Raw genomic sequence first — 23,326 nt, 5'->3', positions numbered from 1 at the left:
CCACTTTATATGCTACTAATACCACCCCCCTCATGCCACTTTGTATGCCACTAATACCACACCCACCTCATGCCACTAATACCACACCCACCTCATGCCACTTTATATACTACTAATACCACCCCCCTCATGCCACTTTGTATGCCACTAATACCACACCCCCTCATGCCACTTTATATGCCACTAATACCACACCCACTTCATGCCACTAATACCACACCCACCTCATGCCACTTTATATACTACTAATACCACCCCCCTCATGCCACTTTATATGCCACTAATACCACACCCCCTCATGCCACTTTATATGCCACTAATACCACACCCACCTCATGCCACTTTATATGCCACTAATACCACACCCCCTCATGCCACTTTATATGCCACTAATACCACACCCACCTCATGCCACTAATACCACACCCCTCTTGCCACTTTATATGCCACTAATATCACACCCCTCTTGCCACTTTATATGCCACTAATACCACACCCACCTCATGCCACTATATATGCCACTAATTAGTGATGAGCGGGTTCGGTTTCCGATAAACCGAACCCCCCCGAATTTTACCTTTTTTACACGGGTCCGAGCCATACTCGGATTCTCCCGTATGGCTCGATTAACCCGAGCGCGCCTGAACGTCATCATCCCGCTGTCGGATTCTCGCGAGATTCGGATTCTATATAAGCAGCCGCGCGTCGCCGCCATTTTCACACGTGCATTGGAGAGGATAGGGAGAGGACGTGGCTGGCGTCCTCTCCGTTTAGTAGAAGACAGTTGATTTCATGATTTGATTGCTTGTTTATTACTATAATTGTGGGGAGGATTGGGGAGCAGCTGTTAGGAGGAGTACAGTGCAGAGTTTAGTTTTTATCCGTTCTCTGCCTGAAAAAAACGCTCCATACCATATCTGTGCTCAGTGTGCTGCATGATATATCTGTGCTGAGTGCTCACACTGCTTAATTGTGGGGACTGGGGAGCAGCTATAGCAGGAGTACAGTGCAGAGTTTTGCTGACAGTGACCACCAGTATACGTTTGTCTGCCTGAAAAACACTCCATATCTGTGCTCACAGTGTGCTTCTTTATTGTGGGGACTGGGGACCACCAGTATAATTAATATTATATAGGAGGAGTACAGTGCAGAGTGCACTGCTGTACCTACCTCTGTGTCGTCACTCGTCATCCATTAAGTATACTATCCATCTACATTGTATACCTGTGGTGCATTTTAGACTAGTTTAGCAGTTTGCTGACAGTGTCCACCATATAATTCCACACATTAAAATATGGAGAACAAAAATGTGGAGGTTAAAAAAATAGGGAAAGATCAAGATCCACTTCCAACTCGTGCTGAAGCTGCTGCCACTAGTCATGGCCGAGACGATGAAATGCCATCAACGTCGTCTGCCAAGTCCGATACCCAATGTCATAGTAGAGAGCATGTAAAATCCAAAACACAAAAGTTCAGTAAAATGACCCAAAAATCAAAATTAAAAGCGTCTGAGGAGAAGCGTAAACTTGCCAATATGCCATTTACGACACGGAGTGGCAAGGAACGGCTGAGGCCCTGGCCTATGTTCATGGCTAGTGGTTCAGCTTCAAATAAGGATGGAAGCACTCATCCTCTCGCTAGAAAAAAGAAAAGACTTAAGATGACAAAAGCACAGCAAAGAACTGTGCGATCTTCGAAATCACAAATCCCCAAGGAGAGTCCAATTGTGTCGGTTGCGATGCCTGACCTTCCCAACACTGGACGTGAAGAGCATGCGCCTTCCACCATTTGCACGCCCCCTGCAAGTGCTGGAAGGAGCACTCGCAGTCCAGTTCCTGATAGTCAGATTGAAGATGTCAGTGTTGAAGTACACCAGGATGAGGATATGGGTGTTGCTGGCGCTGGGGAGGAAATTGACAAGGAGGATTCTGATGGTGAGGTGGTTTGTTTAAGTCAGGCACCCGGGGAGATACCTGTTGTCCGTGGGCTGAATATGGCCATTGACATGTCTGGTCAAAATACAAAAAAAATCAGCTCTTCGGTGTAGAATTATTTCAACAGAAATGCGGACAACAGGTGTCAAGCCGTGTGTTGCCTTCGTCAAGCTGTAATAAGTAGGGGTAAGGACGTTAACCACCTCGGAACATCCTCCCTTATACGTCACCTGCAGCGCATTCATAATAAGTCAGTGACAAGTTCAAAAACTTTGGGTGACAGCGGAAGCAGTCCACTGACCACTAAATCCCTTCCTCTTGTAACCAAGCTCCTGCAAACCACACCACCAACTCCCTCAGTGTCAATTTCCTCCTTACCCAGGAAAGCCAATAGTCCTGCAGGCCATGTCACTGGCAAGTCTGACGAGTCCTCTCCTGCCTGGGATTCCTCCGATGCATCCTTGAGTGTAACGCCTACTGCTGCTGGCGCTGCTGTTGTTGCTGCTGGGAGTCGATCGTCATCCCAGAGGGGAAGTCGGAAGACCACTTGTACTACTTCCAGTAAGCAATTGACTGTCCAACAGTCCTTTGCGAGGAAGATGAAATATCACAGCAGTCATCCTGCTGCAAAGCGGATAACTGAGGCCTTGGCAGCCTGGGCGGTGAGAAACGTGGTTCCGGTATCCATCGTTAATTCAGAGCCAACTATAGACTTGATTGAGGTACTGTGTCCCCGGTACCAAATACCATCTAGGTTCCACTTCTCTAGGCAGGCGATACCGAAAATGTACACAGACCTCAGAAAAAGAGTCACCAGTGTCCTAAAAAATGCAGCTGTACCCAATGTCCACTTAACCACGGACATGTGGACAAGTGGAGCAGGGCAGGGTCAGGACTATATGACTGTGACAGCCCACTGGGTAGATGTATGGACTCCCGCCGCAAGAACAGCAGCGGCGGCACCAGTAGCAGCATCTCGCAAACGCCAACTCTTTCCTAGGCAGGCTACGCTTTGTATCACCTGTTTCCAGAATACGCACACAGCTGAAAACCTCTTACGGCAACTGAGGAAGATCATCGCGGAATGGCTTACCCCAATTGGACTCTCCTGGGGATTTGTGGCATCGGACAACGCCACCAATATTGTGCGTGCATTACATCTGGGCAAATTCCAGCACGTCCCATGTTTTGCACATACCTTGAATTTGGTGGTGCAGAATTATTTAAAAAACGACAGGGGCGTGCAAGAGATGCTGTCGGTGGCCAGAAGAATTGCGGGACACTTTCGGCGTACAGGCACCACGTACAGAAGACTGGAGCAACACCAAAAACACCTGAACCTGCCCTGCCATCATCTGAAGCAAGAAGTGGTAACGAGGTGGAATTCAACCCTCTATATCAGGGGTTCTCAAACTCGGTCCTCAGGACCCCACACAGTGCATGTTTTGCAGGTAACCCAGCAAGTGCACAGGTGTATTAATTACTCACTGACACATTTTAAAAGGTGCACAGGTGGAGCTAATTATTTCACTTGTGATTCTGTGAGGAGTCCTGCAAAACATGCACTGTGTGGGGTCCTGAGGACCGAGTTTGAGAACCTGTGCTCTATATGCTTCAGAGGATGGAAGAGCAGCAAAAGCCCATTCAAGCCTATTCATCTGGCCACAATATAGGCAAAGGAGGTGGAATGCACCTGTCTCAAGTGCAGTGGAGAATGATTTCAACGTTGTGCAAGGTTCTGATGCCCTTTGAACTTGCCACACGTGAAGTCAGTTCAGACACTGCCAGCCTGAGTCAGGTCATTCCCCTCATCAGGCTTTTGCAGAAGAAGCTGGAGACATTGAAGGAGGAGCTAACACGGAGCGATTCCGCTAGGCATGTGGGACTTGTGGATGGAGCCCTTCATTCGCTTAACCAGGATTCACGGGTGGTCAATCTGTTGAAATCAGAGCACTACATTTTGGCCACCGTGCTCGATCCTAGATTTAAAACCTACGTTGTATCTCTCTTTCCGGCAGACACAAGTCTGCAGGGGTTCAAAGACCTGCTGGTGAGAAAATTGTCAAGTCAAGCGGAACGTGACCCGTCAACAGCTCCTCCTTCACATTCTCCCGCAACTGGGGGTGCGAGGAAAAGGCTAAGAATTCCGAGCCCACCCGCTGGCGGTGATGCAGGGCAGTCTGGAGCGAGTGCTGACATCTGGTCCGGACTGAAGGACCTGCCAACGATTACTGACATGTCGTCTACTGTCACTGCATATGATTCTCTCACCATTGAAAGAATGGTGGAGGATTATATGAGTGACCGCATCCAAGTAGGCACGTCAGACAGTCCGTACGTATACTGGCAGGAAAAAGAGGCAATTTGGAGGCCCTTGCAGAAACTGGCTTTATTCTACCTAAGTTGCCCTCCCTCCAGTGTGTACTCCGAAAGAGTGTTTAGTGCAGCCGCTCACCTTGTCAGCAATCGGCGTACGAGGTTACTTCCAGAAAATGTGGAGAAGATGATGTTCATTAAAATGAATTATAATCAATTCCTCCGTGGAGACATTCACAAGCAGCAATTGCCTCCAGAAAGTACACAGGGACCTGAGATGGTGGATTCCAGTGGGGACGAATTAATAATCTGTGAGGAGGGGGATGTACACAGTGAAAAGGGTGATGAATCGGACGATGAGGAGGAGGTGGACATCTTGCCTCTGTAGAGCCAGTTTGTGCAAGGAGAGATTGATTGCTTCTTTTTTGGTGGGGGCCCAAACCAACCAGTCATTTCAGTCACAGTCGTGTGGCAGACCCTGTCACTGAAATGATGGGTTCGTTAAAGTGTGCATGTCCTGTTTATACAACATAAGGGTGGGTGGGAGGGCCCAAGGACAATTCCATCTTGCACCTCTTTTTTCTTTCATTTTTCTTTGCATCATGTGCTGTTTGGGGACTATTTTTTTGAAGTGCCATCCTGTCTGACACTGCAGTGCCACTCCTAGATGGGCCAGGTGTTTGTGTCGGCCACTTGGGTCGCTTAGCTTAGTCACACAGCTACCTCATTGCGCCTCTTTTTTTCTTTGCATCATGTGCTGTTTGGGGACTATTTTTTTGAAGTGTCATCCTGTCTGACACTGCAGTGCCACTCCTAGATGGGCCAGGTGTTTGTGTCGGCCACTTGTGTCGCTTAGATTAGTCACACAGCGACCTTGGTGCGCCTCTTTTTTTCTTTGCATCATGTGCTGTTTGGGGACTATTTTTTTGAAGTGCCATCCTGCCTGACACTGCAGTGCCACTCCTAGATGGGCCAGGTGTTTGTGTCGGCCACTTGTGTCGCTTAGATTAGTCACACAGCGACCTTGGTGCGCCTCTTTTTTTCTTTGCATCATGTGCTGTTTGGGGACTATTTTTTTGAAGTGCCATCCTGTCTGACACTGCAGTGCCACTCCTAGATGGGCCAGGTGTTTTTGTCGGCCACTTGGGTCGCTTAGCTTAGTCACACAGCTACCTCATTGCGCCTCTTTTTTTCTTTGCATCATGTGCTGTTTGGGGACTATTTTTTTGAAGTGCCATCCTGCCTGACACTGCAGTGCCACTCCTAGATGGGCCAGGTGTTTGTGTCGGCCACTTGTGTCGCTTAGATTAGTCACACAGCGACCTTGGTGCGCCTCTTTTTTTCTTTGCATCATGTGCTGTTTGGGGACTATTTTTTTGCAGTGCCATCCTGTCTGACACTGCAGTGCCACTCCTAGATGGGCCAGGTGTTTTTGTCGGCCACTTGGGTCGCTTAGCTTAGTCACACAGCTACCTCATTGCGCCTCTTTTTTTCTTTGCATCATGTGCTGTTTGGGGACTATTTTTTTGAAGTGCCATCCTGCCTGACACTGCAGTGCCACTCCTAGATGGGCCAGGTGTTTGTGTCGGCCACTTGTGTCGCTTAGATTAGTCACACAGCGACCTTGGTGCGCCTCTTTTTTTCTTTGCATCATGTGCTGTTTGGGGACTATTTTTTTGAAGTGCCATCCTGTCTGACACTGCAGTGCCACTCCTAGATGGGCCAGGTGTTTGTGTCGGCCACTTGGGTCGCTTAGCTTAGTCACACAGCTACCTCATTGCGCCTCTTTTTTTCTTTGCATCATGTGCTGTTTGGGGACTATTTTTTTGAAGTGCCATCCTGTCTGACACTGCAGTGCCACTCCTAGATGGGCCAGGTGTTTGTGTCGGCCACTTGGGTCGCTTAGCATAGTCACACAGCGACCTTGGTGCGCCTCTTTTTTTTCTTTGCATCATGTGCTGTTTGGGAACAATTTTTTTGAAGTGCCATCCTGCCTGACACTGCAGTGCCACTCCTAGATGGGCCAGGTGTTTGTGTCGGCCACTTGTGTCGCTTAGCTTAGCCATCCAGCGCCCTCGGTGCAAATTTTAGGACTAAAAATAATATTGTGAGGTGTGAGGTGTTCAGAATAGACTGAAAATGAGTGGAAATTATGGTTATTGAGGTTAATAATACTATGGGATCAAAATGACCCCCAAACTCTATCATTTAAGCTGTTTTTGTGGGTTTTTTGAAAAAAACACCCGAATCCAAAACACATCCGAATCCGACAAAAAATTTTCGGTAAGGTTTTGCCAAAACGCGTCCGAATCCAAAACACGGCCGCGGAACCGAACCCAAAACCAAAACACAAAACCCGAAAAATTTCCGGTGCACATCACTACCACTAATACCACACCCACCTCATGACACTTTATATGCCACTAATACCAGACCCACCACATGCCACTATATATGCCACTAATACCACACCCACCTCATGCCACTATATATGCCACTAATACCACACCCACCTCATGCCACTTTATATGCCACTAATACCACATCCACCTCGTGCCACTTTATATACTACTAATAATAATACCCACACCCACTCCAAATTATGCCCCATTATATGCCAGTAATACCAGACTCGCCGACGCCTTCATGCCACTAATTCCAGACCCTTATGCCCCTTTATATGACACTAACTCCAGACACCTCATGCCACGTTATATATAACACCAGTAGCGTAAGTTCATCCCAGTTGCCCGTTGTGTGTGTGTGTGTGTGTGTGTGTGTGTGTGTGTGTGTGTGTACATGTATGTATGTATGTATGTATGTATGTGTGTATATATATATACACATATATATATATACATACATATATATATATATATATATATATAGTGCATACGGAAAGTATTCACAGTGCTTCACTTTTTCCACATTTTGTTATGTTACAGCCTTCACAAGGCTATTGGATGACTCCATACAGAAATTTGTGGGAGCCCAACCCCGAGATTTTAGGAACATCACTAGGGAGGAGGAGAAAGCCATCAAAGACCTGGCTGGGTATCCAGATATAGTCATACGCCCCGCGGATAAAGGCGGGGCAATTGTTATCCAAGATAAGGCCAAGTATATTGAGGAGATCGATAGCCAACTGAGTGACCTGGGCACCTACAAGAAATTGAGGGGTGACCCGACGACCCAATTTAAAAGAAACTAGACCTCCTTTTGAAGGATGCGGTCTCCAAGGGAGACTTGGATCAAACCACACATCGGGCCCTAACACAAGCACATCCGGTCACACTAATATTCTACACAGTCCCGAAAGTCCACAATGACAGTATCAATCCCCCGGGTAGGCCGATTATTTTGGCGCGTGGGTCCTTGACGCAACCAATTTCTCAGTATCTGGACTTTTTACTTCAGCCTTTAGTGTCGGTACAAAGTACATACTTGAAAGACACCACTCACCTGTTACTAATCTTGAAGGGATTGGGGTAGTTTCCCCGGGCACGGTACTTTGTACCATGGATGTTAAAAGCCTCTATATGATCATCCCTCATGGGGCTGGGATGGAAGCCATGAGGAGATTTCTGGAGGAAAATAATTTTCAAGCATTAAATATTCCCTTATTCCTTGAGTTACTATACTTTACTTTGACACATAATTATTTCTTGCATAATGGACAATATTATTTACAGCTAACCGGGTGTGCAATTGGATCCAACGTGGCACCTATGTATGCCAATGTATATATGTTTTCAGTAGAAAAGGAGTTCTTTTGGGCCACTACATCTATCAGCAACAAAATGTTGTTGTATCGAAGATATATTGACGACCTGCTCTTGTTTTGGGGGGCCAGGTCACAGAACTTCAAGATCTCCTTAATACCTTGAACAATAAGAATTCACCAGTCAAATTGACAACAATATGGAGTACAACCGAGATTAATTTTCTGGACGTTAAGATCTCAGTCATAGACAATTGCATAGTAACAGACGTGTATAATAAACTCACGGACCGTAACACCCTGTTACTCCATAATAGCTTCCACCCCCCAGCCCTGAAACAGGGATTACCAAAATCACAGTTGATGAGAGCGGCACGCATCACTAGTAGGAAAGAAAGAGTGGAACCAGCTTTGAATCAGGTTGTGGATAGGTTCCTCCAAAGAGGGTATCATAAGAAACCTCTAGTACAACTTAAAGAGGAAATCCTACGAAAATCAAGAGAGGACCTGTTGATACACCATCAGAAGTTCCAGGAAACTAACAGAACCCCCTCATTACGGAATTCTCCACGGCTAGCCTAGTTCTCCCAAGGGCAACGAGGGCCTTATGGCCTCTGGCATCCACTGACCCTGAAACCCCCTGCTTCAAAGGTAAAAGGATCATGCCAGCATATAAGAGGGGCCAAAATCTCAGGGACCTGGTGGTGAAACTGGATGTCACCAAGAAACCAGAGGAACCCCAAAGAAAGGGCTGCTTCAAGTGCTTGAGGTGCGAAACTTGTAATTATATGATTCCGGGACAGAAATTTGTGCATCCACGCACATACAAAGAGTTTGACATCAGACACTGGGTCACCTGTATCTCTTCCTATGTCATCTATGCCATAGTGTGCCCATGTGGGTTGATCTATGTGGGTCAGACCACAAGGACATTCCGGGAGAGAATGGCCCTACATAAGTCAGCCATTAGGGCTACCTTGGAAGGAAAGGACAAAGATCAGCCGGTGGCAAGACACTTCAAGCAGGCAAACCATCTTTTGGGACAACTTAGATCTATGATCATAGACCATGTGCCCAAGATGCTAAGAGGGGGAGACAGAGCCAAGATCTTATCGCAAAAAGAGACCAGATGGATTCATCTCTTAGATGCTTTAACCCCTAATGGACTCATTGAACAATTCAGTGGAATGTTTTCCTGTAGGCAAAATCCTAGTGTGGTTACATGTATATACAGTGGTCCACCCTCCCTCCCCTCCTGCCTTCTCTTCTTTTCCTCTTCCTCTGCCTATCTCTTCGCCTCTGTTCTTCTTTTTTTCTTTTTCCTCCCTGCCTCTCCCTCCTTTCTCCTTCTCTTCTTCTTTTGCTTTTCTCTTCTCTTCTGTTCTTCTCCTTTTTTGAGATGTTCCTACAGCTTAATTGGAGTCCACTTGTGGTAAATTCAGTTGATTGGACATGATTTGGAAAGGCACACACCTGTCTATAAGGTCCCACACTTGACGGTGCATGTCTAAGCACAAACCAAGCATGAAGTCAAAGGAATTGTCTGTAGACCTCAGGTACAAATCTGGGGAAGGGTACAGAAAAATATATGCTGCTTTGAAGGTCAAAATGGGCACAGTGGCCTCCATTATCTGTAAATGGAATAAGTTTGGAACCACCTACCTAGAACTGTCCGTCCGTCTAAACTGAGTGATCGGGGGAGAAGGGCCCTAGTCAGGGAGGTGACCAGGAACCCAATGGTTACTCTGTCAGAGCTACAGCATTCCTCTGTGGAGAGACGAGAACCTTCCAGAAGGACAACCATCTCTGCAGCAATCCACCAATCAGGCCTGTATGGTAGAGTGGCCAGACAGAAGCCACCCCTTAGTAAAAAGCTTTCATTTGATATACAGTATGAATCAGTGCACTGCGTGAAGTGTAACAGGTTTTATAAGCATTCGAAGTTGAAAAACATTCAAATTTCAAAAAGTGTCCACAATTTTGGCCACCACTGTATTATATATAAAATATATATATATATATATATATATACAGTTACACACACACACACACACACACACACACACACACACACACACATCCTCTCTCTCTCTGTCTGTTCCTGTATGGCGCTGCAGGCACTTTCATCTGTTAACTTGGGGATATGTCACCGCAGGATTCGCTTGTCCGCCTCTCATACAGTGGCAGAGCGCCATGGCTTTGACAAACCTCATTTAATTGGGAGGAAGCCGGGAGGGTTTGAAAGAACTCATGTCTACGAGACTCCTTTTATCAGGCATAATTTAAACTCTGCATGGAAGAATAAACCCCTATATGTAGAGAAGAAAGTCAGACGCCCTCCTGCTGTGAAGCCCCCTCCTCCCGTGCAGCTTCATAAAAGATTCTATCCTTTTATTCTATAAAAGTCTCACTGTAGATTCGTGTTCTGCGGCTCTGCGAGGCGTGCGGAACGCACTCTCATTATTACTGGGCGCTCTGCCTCACATTAGTATTTGCAGGAGACAGATTCCCTGATATAAAGGGGTCAATTCCGCGTTGCCCGCAATGAGCTTTGTGGACAGATTGTGCGTTTTTTGCACAACGAGTGCTTCATGGCCGAACATTCGCAAATAAGAGCAACTGGCACCAATTCCAAGCCGTACGCATTTCAGTGTCTTCTCCCCTTGTGACTTAGTGGGTGCAACTGGGCGGCTAAATGTCCTGAGGGCACGTCGTGGGGATGGCTGAGTGGGCGGCTACGTATTCTGAGGGTGTGTCATGGCATACCTCCCAACTGTCCCGATTCCAGTGGGACAGTCTCGCTATTCAGACATTTTCCCGCTGTCCCTCCTGTGGGCCGCAGTGTCCCGTGATCCCACTCATGGGCCGTAGTATCCCACGGGCATGGAGGGCAGGACGGAAGAGCCTGTGATCCCCACTGCTCTGCAAAGCAGCCGGTGATCACTGAACAGATGCCGTGCGCTAAACGTTCTGAGGGCATGTCGTGGGCGTGACTGAGAGGCATCGTTATATTCCTAGGGCTTGTTGTGGGTGTGGCAGAGTAGGCAGCTAAATGTCCTGAGGGTATGTCGTGGGTGTGAAGACAGAACTGTCAGATATGCTGGGTTGGTCCATCAGATTGCTGGCAGATCTTATATGCCAGGAGGCACAGCCAACATGGTGTGACCACACCCCCTCCAGCGGGCAGCATATAGGCTCCCAGTATTCATAATGGGATGTGGCCAGCGCCACTTTTCAAATGTACTGGCGCTGGGCGCCATCTTTAATCTGTATTGGGGCACTAGGCACCGTGTGTTTAAAAAATGTATTTTTAAAAGTGTGCTGTGGTCCCGGATCTCTCCAGCGACCGCGGCAGTGAGGGAGCCGCTGCACTGCCCGCTGGGGGACCAGGCTATCCTTCCCCCTGTTCAGCGGGTGGAGGAGGTAGCATGGGGGCTGCGGCTGGGAGACCGGGAACCCCGGCTCCCGGTCCGCCACACTCAGTAGATGGTGCGCTGTGTGCTGAGGTCCGGGAGCTACGCTCCCGACACCTCAGTGCTACGGAGGAGGGAGAGCCGCTGCAGGCGGGAGATCCGCTCCCGCTGCAGTGCTCTCTGTGTGTGCCGCTGTTGGGGGCCGGGAGCTCTGCTCCGGGCGCCTCAGCCCATCGGAGGTGGCCAGCCGCGACAGCCGGGATGAATGTCCCGGGCAGCTGGACAGCAGAGGGGGTGCGCCGCAGCCTGGATCACCGCCGGACGCTGCGGCGAGGCCACAGAGTTCAGCGCTACACACAGGGGACCGGGCTAGCCGGCTCCCTGCGTGGTGAGGGCAACAGAGTGCGCCGCTCATGGGGGACCGGGCTAGCCGCCTCCCTAGCAGCGGGGGGTGAGCAGGATGGTGAGTGCTGGGGTCCGGGAGCTACACTCCCGGCACCTCAGCGCTGCAAGGAGCACAGAGCCGCCGCGGCCGGGACAAGCGTCCTGAGCCGCCGAGCTTCAGGTCAGGAGGGTGCGCTGCAACGTGCGGTGAGGCCACCAAATGAGTGCCGCACTGGGGGGACAGGGAGAGCCAGCTCCCTGGACCCCAGTGGCAGACATTGCACTGGCAGGCTGGAGGATGGGGGAAGCCAGCCCTATACCTCTACCATGGCCCTTTGCTGTGACGCGGCGTGCTGCATGGGATGTGACTATTCGCAGCGATCGCTCCTTTAATACCATTAGGAATAACTGGCTGCGAATAGTCAGTGACCGATGCGTCCTGCTGCAACGCATGACTACACCTGCACTTTATACAAAACCAGAGCAGCCGATAGGACAGGTGCTTTCATTGTCTATCTGGCACCAATCAGATAACAGCCAGTAGCAGAGTGGCAGCGCACTATAATGTGAGTGTAATATTGTCATATACACAAAGGCTTTTGTGTATCCTCTGGCACTTCTGGCAAATGCCGCTGGTGGGCCGGTCTTCTCACACAGAGAGCCGGGACGGCCCCCTATCTGGCACCTCCCCCCCCCCCCCCTCGTCTCCATGAAAATGGAGGCATGCCGCAAGTCCACGCCCCCCTGACTCGTCCCCGCCCCCGTTGGTAGTGTCTGCACATCCCTTTCATGTATGCGCGTGCATGCCAGGGACGATTTTTGGCCCCAGTCCGTCCCTGCTTACTATATATATATAATAAAGGGGCCACATTGACCAAGCCTTGAAAAGTGATAAATTTAACAGTGCTAAAGTACCAACCAACCAGCTCCTATCTATCAAACCCAGCCTGTGACATGGAAGTTAGGCGCTGATTGGCTGGTCCTTTATCACCGTGAAATTATCACTTTTCAAGGCTTAGTTCCCCTAACGCTGCTCCTCACTTCTATGGGGGGAATTCAAGTGTTTTGCGTGTTGGTGGCCACTGTGTGGTGTCTGACGGAGCAAGTCAGTTGTTGCTCTGTTCGGGCGCGCACTGGTGCTGACATCACTGTTATGTTATTCTGACAGGCTGGTGACTAGTTGTGTATAATTTCTCTGTACATCCCACTGTGGGAAATGGAATTTACTCCGTGTACGACCCTGGCTGTACAATAATAGATCAGGAGACAGACAGGAGATCGGAGACACAGAGACAAGGGACGCCAGCACCGGGCACCTGCAGCTAGCTGTTCATTGTCTCCAGGCGCACATACCGTCCCAGGAGGACAAGCTGGGAGACTGCGAGGAGGACAAGCTAGGAGACTGCCAGGAGAACAAGCTAGGGGACTGCCAGGAGAACAAGCTAGGGGACTGCCAGGAGGACAAGCTAGGAGACTGCCAGGAGGACAAGCTAGGAGACTGCCAGGAGGACAAGCTAGGGGACTGCCGGGAGGACAAGCTATGGAACTGCCTGGAGGACAAGCTATGGAACTGCCTGGAGGACACGCTAGGAGACTGCCAGGAGGACACGCTAGGAGACTGCCAGGAGAACAAGCTAGGGGACTGCCAGGAGGACAAGCTAGGAGATTGCCAGGAGGACAAGCTAGAGGACTGCCGGGAGGAAAAGCTATGGAACTGCCAGAAGGACAAGCTATGGAACTGCCTGGAGAACACGCTAGGAGACTGCCAGGAGGACAAGCTAGGAGACAGCCAGGAGGACAAGCTAGGGGACTGCCGGGAGGACAAGCTAGGAGACTGCCAGGAGAACAAGCTAGGGGACTGCCAGGAGAACAAGCTAGGGGACTGCCAGGAGGACAAGCTAGGAGACTGCCAGGAGGACAAGCTAGGGGACTGCCGGGAGGACAAGCTACGGAACTGCCTGGAGGACAAGCTATGGCCTGGAGGACAAGCTAGGGGACTGCCAGGAGGACAAGCTAGGAGACTGCCAGGAGGACAAGCTAGGAGACTGCCAGGAGAACAAGCAAGGGGACTGCCAGGAGGACAAGCTAGGAGATTGCCAGGAGGACAAGCTAGGGGACTGCCGGGAGGACAAGCTATGGAACTGCCAGGAGGACAAGCTATGGCACTGCCTGGAGGACATGCTAGGAGACTGCCAGGAGGACAAGCTAGGAGACTGCCAGGAGGACAAGCTAGGAGACTGCCAGGAGGACAAGCTAGGAGACTGCGAGGAGGACATGCTAGGAGACTGCGAGGAGGACAAGCTAGGAGACTGCAGGAGGACAAGCTAGGAGACTGCGAGGAGGACAATCTAGGGGACTGCCAGTAGGACAAGCTAGGGGACTGCCAGGAGGACAAGCTATGGAACTGCCTGAAGGACAAGCTAGGGGACTGCCAGGAGGACAAGCTAGGGGACTGCCAGGAGGACAAGCTATGGCACTGCCTGGAGGACATGCTAGGAGACTGCCAGGAGGACAAGCTAGGAGACTGCCAGGAGGACATGCTAGGAGACTGCCAGGAGGACATGCTAGGAGACTGCGAGGAGGACAAGCTAGGAGACTGCCAGGAGGACATGCTAGGAGACTGCAGGAGGACAAGCTAGGAGACTGCGAGGAGGACAATCTAGGGGACTGCCAGGAGGACAAGCTAGGGGACTGCCAGGAGGACAAGCTAGGGGACTGCCAGGAGGACAAGCTAGGGGACTGCCAGGAGGACAAGCTAGGGACTGCCAGGAGGACAAGCTAGGGGACTGCCGGGAGGACAAGCTATGGAATTACCTGGAGGACAAGCTAGGGGACTACCAGGAGGACAAGCTAGGAGACTGCCAGGAGGACAAGCTATGGAACTGCCTGGAGGACAACCTAGGGGACTGCCAGGAGGACAAGCTAGGAGACTGCCAGGAGGACAAGCTAGGAGACTGCCAGGAGGACAAGCTAGGGGACTGCCAGGAGGACAAGCTAGGAGACTGCCAGGAGGACAAGCTAGGGGACTGCCAGGAGGACAAGCTAGGAGACTGCCAGGAGGACAAGCTAGGAGACTGCCAGGAGGACAAGCTAGGAGACTGCCAGGAGGACAAGCTGGGAGACTGCCAGGAGGACAAGCTAGGGACTGCCAGGAGGACAAGTTAGGGGACTGCCAGGAGGACAAGCTATGAAACTGCCTGGAGGACACGCTAGGAGACTGCCAGGAGGACAAGCTAGGGGCCTGCCAGGAGGACAAGCTAGGGGACTTCCAGGAGGACAAGCTAGGAGACTGCCAGGAGGACAAGCTAGGAGACTGCCAGGAGGACAAGCTGGGAGACTGCCAGGAGGACAAGCTAGGGACTGCCAGGAGGACAAGCTAGGGGACTGCCAGGAGGACAAGCTAGGAGACTGCCAGGAGGACAAGCTAGGAGACTGCCAGGAGGACACGCTAGGAGACTGCGAGGAGGACACGCTAGGAGACTGCCAGAAGGACACGCTAGGAGACTGCCAGGGGGACATGCTAGGAGACTGCGAGGAGGACAAGCTAGGAGACTGCCAGGAGGACAGGCTAGGAGACTGCGAGGAGGACAAGCTAGGAGACTGACAAGCTAGGGGACTGCCGGGAGGACAAGCTAGGGGACTGCCAGCAGGACAAGCTAGGGAACTCCCAGGAGGACAAGCTAGGGGACTGCCAGGAGGACACGCTAGGAGACTGCCAGGAGGACACGCTAGGAGACTGCCAGGGGGACATGCTAGGAGACTGCGAGGAGGACAAGCTAGGAGACTGCCAGGAGGACAGGCTAGTAGACTGCCAGGGGGACATGCTAGGAGACTGCGAGGAGGACAAGCTAGGAGACTGCCAGGAGGACAGGCTAGTAGACTGCGAGGAGGACAAGCTAGGAGACTGACAAGCTAGGGGACTGCTGGGAGGACAAGCTAGGAGACTGCCAGGAGGACAAGCTAGGAGACTGCCAGGAGGACAAGCTAGGGGACTGCCAGCAGGACAAGCTAGGGAACTGCCAGGAGGACAAGCTAGGGGACTGCTGGGAGGACAAGCTAGGGGACTGCCAGCAGGACAAGCTAGGGAACTGCCAGGAGGACAAGCTAGGGGACTGCCGGGAGGACACGCTAGGAGACTGCCGGGAGGACGAGCTAGGAGACTGCCGGGAGGACAAGCTAGGGGACTGCCAGCAGGACAAGCTAGGGGACTGCCGGGAGGACAAGCTAGGGGACTGCCGGGAAGACAAGCTAGGAGACTGCCGGGAGGACAAGCTAGGAGACTGCGGGGAGGACAAGCTAGGAGACTGCCGGGAGGACAAGCTAGGAGACTGCCGGGAGGACAAGCTAGGGGACTGCCGGGAGGACAAGCTAGGGGACTGCCGGGAGGACAAGCTAGGGGACTGCCGGGAGGACAGGATGACAAGCTAGGAGATTGCCAAGAGGACAAGCTAGGGACAACTTATCACCATATTCTTCTTCATCGGTCTCCACAATAAAATCCTAAAGAGGAGCTTGAACATTACAATGTGGTTTACAACACACTTTCTTTCCCATTCTCTTCTGTGTTGTCAGTATCAGCGCCTAAACATATCCTTTCATTTACTAACAATCACCTTACCTAAGATCTCCCCCCAAGATGTTACAAATGATGCATGTGTGGGTGCACAAGGAGCATACCATCAGACAGCTGGTACAGCTGACCCGGCAAAGTACTGAAGAATTTATGGAGCAGGCCATCCTCGGCTGTGGTCCTGTCCCGCGGGCAACCTTTCAGCATCTTATACGCAAGGTCTTCCGCCCCCATGGTCCTGCTGAGTCTGGAAAACAGAGAGACGTCACTTAGCCTGTGCTCTGGGTCTGATAGGGAAACACAGCACCTTCAACCAATGGCTAATATCTTCCCCACCTTCCCATAGTCCCTACCTTCCCATAGTCCCTACCTTCCCATAGTCCAGCACCCAGAGATAAGGAACTAACCCCCATGTCATATTTTGTCTCGCAACGGCTGCACTTGACGTCACGCAGCTGCCCCAATTGCATCCCTCTGACCCCAAGCTAACACTCACACATCCCTCTGACCGCAGGATAACACTCACACATCCCTCTCACCGCAGGATAACACTCACACATCCCTCTGACCCCAAGTTAACACTCACATCCCTCTGACTGCAGGATAACACTCACACATCCCTCTGACCCCAAACTAACACTCACACATCCCTCTGACCCCAAACTAACACTCACACATCCCTCTGACCCCAAACTAACACTCACATCCCTTTGACTCCAAGCTAACACTCACACATCCCTCTGACCCCAAACTAACACTCACACATCCCTCTGACCCCAAACTAACACTCACACATCCCTCTGACCCCAAACTAACACTCACATCCCTTTGACTCCAAGCTAACACTCACATCCCTCTGACTGCAGGATAACACTGACACATCCCTCTGACCCCAAGCTAACATTCACACATCCCTCTGACCCCAAGCTAACACTCACACATCCCTCTGACCCCAAACTAACACTCACATCCCTTTGACTCCAAGATAACACTCACATCCCTCTGACCGCAGGATAACACTCACACATCCCTCTGACCCCAAGCTAACACTCACACATCCCTCTGACCCCAAGCTAACACTCACGCATCCCTCTGACCCCAAGCTAACACTCACATCCCTTTGACCCCAAGATAACACTCACACATCCCTCTGACTCCAAGCTAACACTCACACATCCCTCTGACCCCAAGCTAACACTCACACATCCCTCTGACCCCAAGCTAACACTCACACATCCCTCTGACCCCAAGCTAACACTCACATCCCTTTGACCCCAAGCTAACACTGACACATCCCTCTGAACCCCAAGCTAACACTCACACATCCCTTTGACCCCAAGCTAACACTCACACATCCCTCTGACTGCAGGATAACACTGACACATCCCTCTGACCCCAAACTAACACTCACACATCCCTCTGACCCCAAACTAACACTCACACATCCCTCTGACCCCAAACTAACACTCACATCCCTTTGACTCCAAGCTAACACTCACATCCCTCTGACTGCAGGATAACACTGACACATCCCTCTGACCCCAAGCTAACACTCACACATCCCTTTGACTCCAAGCTAACACTCACATCCCTGACTGCAGGCTAACACCCACACATCCCTCTGACCCCAAACTAACACTCACACATCCCTCTGACCCCAAACTAACACTCACATCCCTTTGACTCCAAGCTAACACTCACATCCCTGACTGCAAGCTAACACTCACACATCCCTCTGACCCCAAGCTAACATTCACACATCCCTCTGACCCCAAGCTAACACTCACACATCCCTCTGACCCCAAACTAACACTCACATCCCTTTGACTCCAAGATAACACTCACATCCCTCTGACCGCAGGATAACACTCACACATCCCTCTGACCCCAAGCTAACACTCACACATCCCTCTGACCCCAAGCTAACACTCACGCATCCCTCTGACCCCAAGCTAACACTCACATCCCTTTGACCCCAAGATAACACTCACACATCCCTCTGACTCCAAGCTAACACTCACACATCCCTCTGACCCCAAGCTAACACTCACACATCCCTCTGACCCCAAGCTAACACTCACACATCCCTCTGACCCCAAGCTAACACTCACATCCCTTTGACCCCAAGCTAACACTGACACATCCCTCTGAACCCCAAGCTAACACTCACACATCCCTTTGACCCCAAGCTAACACTCACACATCCCTCTGACTGCAGGATAACACTCACACATCCCTCTGACCCCAAGCTAACACTCACATCCCTTTGACCCCAAGCTAACACTCACATCCCTCTGACTGCAGGATAACACTCACACATCCCTTTGACCCCAAGTTAACACTCACACATCCCTCTGACCCCAAGCTAACACTCACACATCCCTCTGACCCCAAGCTAACACTCACACATCCCTCTGACCCCAAGCTAACACTCACATCCCTTTGACCCCAAGCTAACACTCACACATCCATCTGACCCCAAGCTAACACTCACACATCCCTCTGACCCCAAGCTAACACTCACACATCCCTCTGACCCCAAGCTAACACTCACATCCCTTTGACCCCAAGCTAACACTCACACATCCCTCTGAACCCCAAGCTAACACTCACACATCCCTCTGACCCCGACACATCCCTCTGACCCCAGGCTAACACTCACACATCCCTCTGACCCCAGGCTAACACTGACACATCCCTCTGACCCCAGGCTAACACTGACACATCCCTCTGACCGCAGGATAACACTCACACATCCCTCTGACTCCAAGCGAACACTCACACATCCCTCTGACCCCAGGCTAACAGTGACACATTCCTCTCTTTGGAGATAAATGGATTCAGCACTCATAGGGCTATAAATCATTCCATGTGATGTGCGGCTATGCGTTTCACAGTATAATACAGCAACTTGACATTGCCAGACTTCCTGTGTGGTTCCCTGTAATGTGCGGCTACGCGTTTCACAGTATAATACAGTATCCTGACATTGCCAGACTTCCTGTGCAGTTCCCTGTGATGTGCGGCTATGCGTTTCACAGTATAATACAGCAACTTGACATTGCCAGACTTCCTGTGTGGTTCCCTGTAATGTGCGGCTACGCGTTTCACAGTATAATACAGTATCCTGGCATTGCCAGACTTCCTGTGCAGTTCCCTGTGATGTGCGGCTATGCGTTTCACAGTATAATACAGTAACCCGGCATTGCCAGACATCCTATGTAGTTCCATGTGATGTGCGGCTATGCATTTCACAGTATAATACAGTAACCAGACATTGCCAGACATCCTATGTAGTTCCATGTGATGTGCGGCTATGCGTTTCACAGTATAATACAGTATCTTGACATTGCCAGACTTCCTGTGCAGTTCCCTGTGATGTGCGGCTACGCGTTTCACAGTATAATACAGTATCTTGACATTGCCAGACTTCCTGTGCAGTTCCCTGTGATGTGCGGCTATGCGTTTCACAGTATAATACAGTAACCTGGCATTGCCAGACATCCTATGTAGTTCCATGTGATGTGCGGCTATGCATTTCACAGTATAATACAGTAACCCGACATTGCCAGACATCCTATGTAGTTCCATGTGATGTGCGGCTATGCGTTTCACAGTATAATACAGTATCTTGACATTGCCTGACTTCCTGTGCAGTTCCATGTGATGGGCGGCTACGCGTTTCACAGTATAATACAGTATCTTGACATTGCCAGACTTCCTGTGCAGTTCCATGTGATGTGCGGCTACGCGTTTCTCAGTATAATACAGTAACCCGACATTGCCAGATTTCCTGTACAGTTCCCTGTGATGTGTGGCTATGCGTTTCACAGTATAATACAGCAACTTGACATTGCCAGACTTCCTGTGTGGTTCCCTGTAATGTGCGGCTACGCGTTTCACAGTATAATACAGTATCTTGACATTACCTGACTTCCTGTGCAGTTCCATGTGATGTGTGGCTACGTGTTTCACAGTATAATACAGTATCTTGACATTGCCTGACTTCCTGTGCAGTTCCATGTGATGTGCGGCTACGCGTTTCACAATATAACACAGTAACCCGACATTTCCAGACTTCCTGTGCAGTTCCCTGTGATGTGCGGCTACGCGTTTCACAGTATAACACAGTAACCCGACATTGCCAGACTTCCTGTGCAGTTCCCTGTGATGTGCGGCAATGCATTTCACAGTATAATACAGCATCTTGACATTGCCAGACTTCCTGTGCAGTTCCATGTGATGTGCGGCTATGCATTTCACAGTATAATACAGTATCTTGACATTGCCAGACATCCTGAGCAGTTCCATGTGATGAGCGGCTATGCGTTTCACAGTATAACACAGTAACCCGACATTGCCAGACTTCCTGTGCAGTTCCATGTGATGTGCGGCTATGCGTTTCACAGTATAATACAGTATCTTGATATTGACAGACATCCTGTGCAGTTCCCTGTGATGTGTGGCTATGCATTTCACTGTATAATACAGTAACCTAACATTGCCAGACTTCCTGTGCAGTTCCCTGTGATGTGCGGCTACGCGTTTCACAGTATAATACAGTATCCTGACATTGCCAGACTTCCTGTGCAGTTCCCTGTGATGTGCGGCTACGCGTTTCACAGTATAATACAGTATCTTGACATTGCCAGACTTCCTGTGCAGTTCCCTGTGATGTGCGGCTATGCGTTTCACAGTATAATACAGTAACCCGGCATTGCCATACATCCTATGTAGTTCTATGTGATATGCGGCTATGCATTTCACAGTATAATACAGTATGTTGACATTGCCAGACTTCCTGTGTAGTTCCCTGTGATGTGCGGCTACACGTTTCACAGTATAATACAGTATCCTGACATTGCCAGACTTCCTGTGCAGTTCCCTGTGATGTGCGGCTACGCGTTTCACAGTATAATACAGTATCTTGACATTGCCAGACTTCCTGTGCAGTTCCCTGTGATGTGCGGCTATGCGTTTCACAGTATAATACAGTAACCCGGCATTGCCATACATCCTATGTAGTTCCATGTGATATGCGGCTATGCATTTCACAGTATAATACAGTAACCCGACATTGCCAGACATCCTATGTAGTTCCATGTGATGTGCGGCTATGCGTTTCACAGTATAATACAGTATCTTGACATTGCCTGACTTCCTGTGCAGTTCCATGTGATGGGCGGCTATGCGTTTCACAGTATAATACAGTATCTTGACATTGCCAGACTTCCTGTGCAGTTCCAAGTGATGTGCGGCTACGCGTTTCTCAGTATAATACAGTAACCCGACATTGACAGATTTCCTGTACAGTTCCCTGTGATGTGTGGCTATGCGTTTCACAGTATAATATAGCAACTTGACATTGCCAGACTTCCTGTGCAGTTCCCTGTAATGTGCGGCTAGGCGTTTCACAGTATAATACAGTATCTTGACATTGCCTGACTTCCTGTGCAGGTCCATGTGATGTGTGGCTACGTGTTTCACAGTATAATACAGTATCTTGACATTTCCAGACTTCCTGTGCAGTTCCATGTGATGTGCGGCTATGCGTTTCACAGTATAATACAGTATCTTGACATTGCCTGACTTCCTGTGCAGTTCCATGTGATGTGCGGCTACGCGTTTCACAGTATAATACAGTATCTTGACATTGCCTGACTTCCTGTGCAGTTCCATGTGATGTGTGGCTACGTGTTTCACAGTATAATACAGTATCTTGACATTTCCAGACTTCCTGTGCAGTTCCATGTGATGTGCGGCTATGCGTTTCACAGTATAATACAGTATCTTGACATTGCCTGACTTCCAGTGCAGTTCCATGTGATGTGCGGCTATGCGTTTCACAGTATAATACAGTAACCCGACATTGCCAGACTTCCTGTGTAGTTCCCTGTGATGTGCGGCTACGCGTTTCACAGTATAATACAGTATCTTGACATTGCCAGACATCCTATGTAGTTCCATGTAATGTGCGGCTACGCGTTTCACAATTTCTCTGACGTCCTAAGTGGATGCTGGGGACTCCGTCAGGACCATGGGGATTAGCGGCTCCGCAGGAGACAGGGCACAAAACTAAAGCTTTAGGATCAGGTGGTGTGTACTGGCTCCTCCCCCTATGACCCTCCTCCAAGCCTCAGTTAGGTTTTTGTGCCCGTCCGAGCAGGGTGCAATCTAGGTGGCTCTCTTAAGGAGCTGCTTAGAAAAAGTTTTTAGGTTTCTTATTTTCAGTGAGTCCTGCTGGCAACAGGCTCACTGCATCGAGGGACTTAGGGGAGAGAAGTTCAACTCACCTGCGTGCAGGATGGATTGGCTTCTTAGGCTACTGGACACCATTAGCTCCAGAGGGAGTCGGAACACAGGTCTCACCCTGGGGTTCGTCCCGGAGCCGCGCCGCCGACCCCCCTTGCAGATGCTGAAGATTGAAGGTCCAGAAACCGGCGGCAGAAGGCTTTTCAGTCTTCATGAAGGTAGCGCACAGCACTGCAGCTGTGCGCCATTGTTGTCACACACTTCACACCAACGGTCACGGAGGGTGCAGGGCGTTGCTGGGGGCGCCCTGGGCAGCAATGTATAATACCTTATTCTGGCTAAAAATACATCACATATAGCCCCTGGAGGCTATATGGATGTATTTAACCCCTGCCAGGTCTCAGAAAAACGGGAGAAGAAGCCCGCCGAAAAGGAGGCGGGGCCTATTCTCCTCAGCACACAGCGCCATTTTCCCTCACAGAAAGGCTGGTGGGAAGGCTCCCAGGCTCTCCCCTGCACTGCACTACAGAAACAGGGTTAAAACAGAGAGGGGGGGCACTTATTTGGCGATATGTATATATATATTAAAATGCTATAAGGGAAAAACACTTATATAAAGGTTGTCCCTGTATAATATAGCGTTTTTGGTGTGTGCTGGCAAACTCTCCCTCTGTCTCCCCAAAGGGCTAGTGGGGTCCTGTCCTCTATCAGAGCATTCCCTGTGTGTGTGCTGTGT

General features: G+C 50.2%; 1 protein-coding gene across 1 annotated transcript in view; it reads right to left on the bottom strand.

Moving 5' to 3' along the window:
- The window catches only part of LOC134985974 (cyclin-dependent kinase 15-like), a 103,600-nt gene that overhangs the window by 68,811 nt on the left and 11,463 nt on the right, over window positions 1-23,326 (bottom strand). Inside the window, exon 4 of the mRNA XM_063950455.1 lies at window positions 16,446-16,585. Within this exon, the coding sequence (XP_063806525.1) occupies window positions 16,446-16,585 (140 nt within the window). The remainder of the gene's footprint in view (window positions 1-16,445; window positions 16,586-23,326) is intronic.

This window comes from Pseudophryne corroboree, assembly GCF_028390025.1.
Source record: "Pseudophryne corroboree isolate aPseCor3 chromosome 7 unlocalized genomic scaffold, aPseCor3.hap2 SUPER_7_unloc_11, whole genome shotgun sequence".
In the NCBI taxonomy this organism is placed as follows: Eukaryota; Metazoa; Chordata; class Amphibia; order Anura; family Myobatrachidae; genus Pseudophryne; species Pseudophryne corroboree.
Note: the sequence above shows the minus strand (reverse complement) of the source record. Positions and strands in the feature narration are given on the sequence as shown.